This window comes from Terrapene carolina, unplaced genomic scaffold (assembly GCF_002925995.2).
Source record: "Terrapene carolina triunguis isolate 2854851 unplaced genomic scaffold, T_m_triunguis-2.0 Scaffold210, whole genome shotgun sequence".
Lineage (NCBI taxonomy): Eukaryota > Metazoa > Chordata > Testudines > Emydidae > Terrapene > Terrapene triunguis.
Window position 1 is genome coordinate 41,110,635 of NW_020664561.1, and position 7,620 is coordinate 41,118,254.

At 39.7% G+C, this 7,620-nt stretch overlaps 1 protein-coding gene across 1 annotated transcript in view; it reads left to right on the top strand.

Annotated features, from left to right (window-relative positions):
• LOC112107732 (tubulin polyglutamylase TTLL7) overlaps window positions 1-7,620 on the top strand; it is a 79,593-nt gene that overhangs the window by 38,596 nt on the left and 33,377 nt on the right. Inside the window, exons 10-13 of the mRNA XM_026655545.1 lie at window positions 834-981; window positions 1,069-1,142; window positions 5,333-5,468; window positions 6,412-6,498. Coding sequence (XP_026511330.1) covers window positions 834-981; window positions 1,069-1,142; window positions 5,333-5,468; window positions 6,412-6,498 — 445 coding nt within the window. The remainder of the gene's footprint in view (window positions 1-833; window positions 982-1,068; window positions 1,143-5,332; window positions 5,469-6,411; window positions 6,499-7,620) is intronic.

Below are 7,620 nucleotides of genomic sequence, written 5' to 3' on the forward strand. Positions count from 1 at the left end.
AGTATTGATTACCATTCCTGATTCTTGTTTTAATAATTTTTCACTCAGGTCTCAGAGTGTGGATGGTAAGTGCTGGCATGGATTCACTGTCACTTTGGTAGTTTGATCTGATGGCACTAGCATTCACAACTGCAATCCATTTCTACTAACACCAGAACACAGAGGAGGGGGTAAACTGGAGGAAATGGTGCAGTTTTCAGTTGTAAACCTAATGGAAAATAATTACTGTAAATTAAGGTCAAGGTTGCACATTGGGTGGTAGCACAAAATCAGTACAGTACTGTACTAAAAAGCATAGAGTTATCACAGCCACAACAATTGATACTATAAGAATTCATTCTTAAGCAGTATTTATTTTTTCTCTTTTCTATAAGATCTACAGCATAGTGTGTTTGATAGGAAAAAACGGGGGGTTTCTTTTACAGTGAAAGTACCTCTCAGCTCACATGTGTTGTAAGAGGGTATGGAGTGACAACCTCTACACAGAGGTTTAATACATTAGACCCTAGTCCTGGAATTGGATCTGTGAGGACAGACTCCTGTGCCTGTGCAGAACCCCATTGATTTCAGTGGGATTGTGCACAGTTATAGAGGTCTGCCTACATGGAGTCCCATTAAAATTACTGGGGGTTCTGCACCTGTGCAGGTCTGATTGCATGTTGGGACCATATCCTGTGACTGTGCCAGATAAATATGTACAAAAGATTTCATTATAAAAAACTAAGAATTCAGCTATGTTTATAACAATGTAATGCAGTCATCTCCTAATCCTGATTAAAAGCTATTGCTTTCCGGATTAATTGAGTCATATTTGAATGTAATCTCTATTTTAGGACAAGTGATAAAAGGAGAAACTTAGCCCAACAAAAAGCTGAGGCTCAAAAGAGACTTTATGGTCAAGGGTCAATGAAAAGACTGTCACCAGGATCCTCTGACTGGGAAAAACAGCGCCACACGCTAGAGAGGAGAAGAGAAGAACTGGTATAAAGGAATTTTACAAAGCTACTCTTCCTTCCCTTCTAAGGCTTGTACTCAATCAGTTTTAATTCTTTCTTACTTGATTTCTAGAAAGAAAGACTTGTGCAAGTTCGTAAACAGATTTCCAAAGAAGAGCATGAAAACAAACACATGGGGAACTACAGGTAACTGTGCCCTCCCTCTTCCTGCTTGAGTGGGATGAATCAGTCCAGAATTGAATGATTTATTTAAGAATAATGGAAATAGGTATTGTGAGGCAATGATAGATTTTCTGCAGAAAAATTATTTACAGGAATTTATTTTAAGTATTGATGTTCACCAGATGCTGTCTTTTCCCAGGTAATAGGACTTCTAATCCAAGGTCTGTGTTTGCATCTGGCGTTTATAAGGCATCAATTATATGGTCTATAGGCACCAGCATAATTACTTGAAAGACTTGGACTTAAATGTTGAGTGCACTGAGAAGCATGGCTGCAGATAAAGGGCCTGTTCCTGCAGCCAGGCAACACTCCTATTGCTAGCAAATTGGAGGCAGAAAGGGGGTGATAATGATGAGGCCTATCTATGGTATGTCTTTAGGTATTTTTCCTTTGAAAATAACAAACAACAATTTTAATGGAGCAAAGGTCCCACTACTTAATAGTATGTAGATTTTGTTATGTTCTAGACAAAGCACACTGTGTTGATTAAATACTTGAAAAGACAAAATTTAAGTAGGCAACAATTTTATTCTATCGTAAGTATCTATGGTAAATATTATTTTTGAAAGTAACATCCTAAGGAATAAAGGCTGTTTTTAACATCAACTCCAGGACTGAGGGAGTACGTATGTGAGGGGAGGAGGGATAGCTCAGTGGTTTGAGTGTTGGCCTCTTAAACCCAGGGTTGTGAGTTCAATCCTTGAAGGGGCTACTTAGGGATCTGGGGCAAAATCAGTACTTGGTCCTGCTAGTGAAGGCAGGGGGCTGGACTTGATGACCTTTCAAGGTCCCTTCCAGTTCTAGGAGATAGGATATCTCCATTAATATGACATTAATATAATATGACACATTATGCCACCTCTGTATAAGTGGATCTGACTCTGTACTTTTAAGATACAAGTAAATAATTGTTTTAAAATGTTAATGAAAAAAATCTAGATTTTAAAAAAAGCTCCCTTACAATATGGAAAGATGAACAATCCATTACTATTGTTGCATGGCATGACATTAGTGTTTTAAATGAGAACCGCAAGAAACTTGTATGTCTGCACTGACTTCAGACCTGATTCTGTGAATGGGAGTCTTTCCATTGACTTCAGCAGGTTTTGGGTCAGGTTCTATATCTTCAGGTGTCGATTCAGCAAGGTACTTAAGCATGTGCCTAACTCCAAGCACATGAGTAGTCCCATTGACTTCAGTGGGACTACTCATGTTTAAAGGTAGGCATGTGCTTAAGTTCCTTGCTGAATTTGAGGGGCTTAAGGAGTGTATAGGTTTCATGTGGGCCCTTTGCAGTGGAGTATATTTTCCTCATATTGAATTACAATGCCTATCCCTCCAATGAAATTATTGTTAGGCCTCTTTTAAATCAGCAGAAACACCACTTTTTTCCCCCCTTTAAAAAAAATTGATTGCTACCAAGGAGCTCTGGCCTGCTCTGCACTGAGACCAACAGGTCTGTACTTAGGGCTAAATCCTGGTCCTGTTCACTTCAATTGCATAACTCCCACTGACTTCAATTGGACCAGTATTTGTCCCTTTAAAGCAAAACCTGAAACAGAGGGACTAGATTGCTGAATGAACCTTCTCATTAGCTGAACATGTGTAAATTATTTATATTTAAGCAGAGGAGCATTTCCAATCACAATAGACTGTTCCTTTGACCTTACAGTTAATAGTCTGTTTATATGTGTAAAGAACAATAAATAAATGCAATTGACAGACGTGTTTTAGACCTTTGAGTGTAATTGTTTTGTGAACGAATGGTCTCTTTATATTAGTCAGGCATATTTTCTTCTGCCTTTGTCTTGCACTGAAATAGAAAGCACTTTAGACCAGATTCTTCACTCATTTTCACTGATCTAAATGCACAGTAACACTATTGGCATCATATAATACCTGTATAATTGAGAGCAGAATGTGGCCCACTATCTTCTCAATGTATAAATATAAGGCAGTATCCCGAGAAGTACAGAGCATCTATTAGGCAACTATAACTCTCACTGATTTTAGGACCAACTCCATCATTTTTACTGAAGAAGATATTGATTTGAAATTCAAATTTATTATAGAAGTGATTTTCCAGAAATCAATTATCTGAGGTTTTGTGCATGCCAGTATCTGTGCATTAGAATATAGTCTCAATGCTTTTGTTTGTTTGTTTGTTTGTTAATGGGAAAAAATTTACCAACAGATTCATACTGGCTCAGGGTGCCTTTTTCATGAAATAAGTCTTCACACCTTATATTCACTCTCCCTCACAGTCCTCTTAACGCTTTGGAGATCCTTTAAGAAAAATGAAGTTAACGTTTGTGACAGAGTGGGGAAGTTTCTACTAGCTATTTCCCTTGCCTTCTCTGATGCACTTCTGGCCCCCACTAAGGGCACCCTGGCCCTCTCTAATTCTCCCTTGCTCTCTGTGGAACTTCTATGGTTGCTCCTAATTTCTCCATTGACACAGCCTTGTTTGTAATACACACAAAATATAGCTGCTGCATGGTTATGAATTATGCTAGGTTTTAATTTGTTTTAGACCAGTGGAGAATTTTCCATTGGTCTGAGATCACTGAATGTTCACCATAGCATGCAAAGGGAAACTGTACAAGAGTATATCTGAACCAAAGCTACTATGTTTATTTTAAACCAATATGTGTGAATCTAGACTAATGCGATTCTATGAAAACTGAAAACCAAAGGTTTTTTTCACATACAGCTGGGAAAGAAGACCATTTGTCCAACCACTAGATAAGGGAGTGCTACAGATTGCTCTTCAGCAATCTTCTCTGGCAGATGCCTGGATTATATTAATTAAGTCTAGTGAGAGCATGACCACTCTTCCCCATCTGAGTGAAGGTCACTGCAAGAGGTAGTTTTTCAAGGAGCCTAACATTGTGAGCAGGCAAAAGGGGAGTGATCCTTTTACAAAATTCACAAGACTTAGTGTATGTCTACACTGCACTGTAAACCTCCATTTGTGGGACCTGCACTAGTGGAGTTTGTGTTTCCAAGCCTACACTTGAGCATGCACACTGCATTGTAAACCCAGGCTTACAGTTGCTGGAACTGAATCTCTCAACTATGCTAATGCATTCACACTGTACTATGCAAATCTTCTGACTTGGGTCTATGGCTTGCGCTGCGTCCACACTTCAAAATGACAGGGCTTGGACCAGAGTCACAGTGGGACTTGGCCTTGGACCCACATCCTGCTCCTGTGTGCTTGCTTACCCAAGTCAGAAAGGCTTGTGTGTGGACAGCAAGGGGGCTTGGTCTCGAACCTGAACCTGAGCCTGGGTTTACAATTAAGTGTAGACATACCCTTAGAGACCTACTAAAATACACCAGTTACATGATGCTGACTGATTATAATCCATTTGCCCACTTAATGTAGGTTAGAAATTAGTCACCAGGTTTTACAGTCTCTGGCTATGCTTCAGTTTTTCCTGACAAGTAGATTAGGGATGATTCTCTTCAGAGCCAATTGTTTCTTTGTAAATGTGCATAAATCACTCAGTCCTAGTTTTGCATTGTCATAATCTTCCTACCCACAGTTGTAAAGAATAATGATCATAGCTGCTATAATGGAAAATCGGAGCCACTCTCCATCTTTGTTAGATAATGTTTTTCTAATAGTGAATGTTCCTGTCCATTATGTTGAAAGGGTTACTGGGGTAATGCAGTACATCTCTAAGATTTAATTTATAGCAGGCCCATAAAAGCATAGTAGTTAATCAGAAAGATTTTCAATCCTTTTGTATTGCTTTGTTTCCAAAACAAAATATTTCATGCCTCTGAATACAGTATTTTGTTAATGTTTCATGCCTCATTCACATCTGAAGTTGAAATTTCAGTGAGTATTCCAAGACTCAGTCATGATATTTCTGTAGAAGAACCTGCACTGTCTGTGTGTGTGTGTCTCTCTCTCTTTCTTTTTTTTAAAGCAGCCAGTTGCTGGCTAAAGCATGTATGTGTCCACTGAGCTAAAGTTAGGTGAGAGAGTCTTATTCACAATATGCATTTAATAATAATTACAGACTAAATAAATCTCCTACATAACGAGTTTTGTGAATTAGTTACGTTAGTTGTATTCCTTGTGTGGTCAGTAGCTCAACTTTGTTTTACTCTTGTCTCCATTTCATTTTTTCTAATTGTAGGCGAATTTACCCTCCTGATGATAAGCTGTTACTTGAAAAATATGAGAGTTTGTTAGCCATTGCTTTCCAGACGTTCCTTGCTGGGAGAGCAGCTTCACTTCAGCGGGAGCGGAATAACCCTTTGAAAAGAATGAAGGTACTAGTGTGCAGAAGTATTGGCTTTAAAGTTTATGTATCTTGGAATTCCATGACCCAGCATGAAGTTTTGAATCCGGTTTGAATCATCTTTGCTCCATCTTTGCTCATGTGTCATTAATAACAACACTTGACAATTTTTCTGTAGTTTTATTGTTGTTCTTCATGCAGCTTGTTGGCCAAATTCCTGAGTCTGGCTGAACTGCACTGGACATAAGACCCAGGGTGGAGATAGGACAAGTGGCTTTAAGCCATTTTCTTGATCCTCAGCCTGCCCCATGGCCAAACTAAACTCTGGCATAAACCCCCATAAAGACCACTCTGCCTACTGATAATTACCTTCTTTCTCCCCCAGTAATGGTCCCAGCCTGCTCAGAGATGCCCACTATAGCTGGGTGGGACAACAGCTGTCATAGAGCCAGCTATGGCCCTCAGGGATCCCCCTAGCTCAGGGGAAATTCCTAGAGATGGCCATTTCAAATATATCCATTCTTCAAGTGGCTAATTTATCATGATTTAGAAGTCATTGTTCAAATTGGAGAAATTATTACAAACTTAGGGGAAATAACCTTTTCAATAACATATCAGCCAGCAGTCTAACAGAAGATTATGTCCAACCATTCGCACAAATAGCTATTAACAAACTATAAGGGTCAAATTCAGCTTGCAGTCTTGCAGGTATCGTTGATTTCCACTGGAATGGCGTACATCAGAGGAAATAATTTAATATCAAGATGTTATTATTTTATCAAAATAGTCTTTGGAAGCATGTGAATACACGTTCGTGCACACACAGGTGTTTAGTGATTATTTGATCAGAAAACCACTTTTAAATCTCAATCCAAGCTGCCACTTTACCTTTGGAGGAAAGGTGGGATCTGTTTTGAATTGTCATTTTTAATGACATCGCTTTGCATTAATCCTAGACATATTCACATTTTCAGGAGGAAGACATTTTGGATCTTCTGGAGCAATGTGAACTAGATGATGAAAAACTGATGGGAAAATCCACCAGGCAACGAGGACCCAAGGTGTTTGACTGATTTTTAAATTAATTTGTGCCAAAGATGATTAGGCTAGGCAAGCTGCAGGCAGCAGTGGATGGGTTGGATACAAGGTACATGTATATTGTTCCTCTCCAGCCTTGTGGAGCTTAAGCTCAAGAAATTTGGAGGTGAGCTCCTTGGCCCATCTGTGAGGGGGCAAACCACGACTTCAAATGGAATTATAAAGGCAGAACTACACGTGGGGATTCTTGCGGGAATTTTCTTTCTCAGAGCTCCCTTGTATAGGTTTTTTTGGGTTGCAGCAGGGGCAAAGATCTGGGCCCAGGAAATTGCAATCTGCCCAACTAAATTCCCAGGGACATGCTGGCCGCTGCTTCCCGCAGCTCCCATTGGCCAGCAATGGCGAACCACGGCCACTGGGAGCTGCGGGTGGCTGTGCAAATGTAAACAAACTGTCTGGCGGCCCGCCAGCGGATTACCTTGACGGGCCGCGTTTGGCCTACGGGCTGCAGGTTGCCCACCACTGCTTTATATCCTTAGTCTATCTCAAAGGGGTGTTGTGAGCCTTAATTTATTAATGTCGTTAAAGAACTTTGAGGTCATGGGATGAAAGGCACTCTGGAAGTTCAAAGTATTAATTATGATTATTATTATGTGTGAGACTTTATGTACAGAGGATGTTTCATATCCAGAATCAAATTTTAAGTGAAATATGTATTAGTTTTAGTGTAGTTTCTGCTGATAGTGCACAGTTCATACGAAGCCCATTGCATTAAATTCATCTTCTCACCAGTCAGCAAAGATTAATTATTTTATTATCAAGCCTAAATTATTTATTTGCCTACATTCTGCAATCCTTCTAACTCATAAGTCAGTTTAGAAAAGCTCATATTTTAGGTGTTTGAACTCAGCTGGATTTGTGTGTGTGTGTAAAGGAATAGAATTCTTCACAGCATTTTCTGTTTCTCAGAACATTACCCTTATGTACAAATCTGGGACTACACTTCCTTACCAAAACCAATGCTAACTATAGACCTGATCTTGTAGTACAGTGTTTCCCAAACTTGGGATGCTGCTTGTGTAGGGAAAGCCCCTGGCGGGCCGGGCCGGTTTGTTTACCTGCCCCGTCCGCAGGTTCGGCCGATC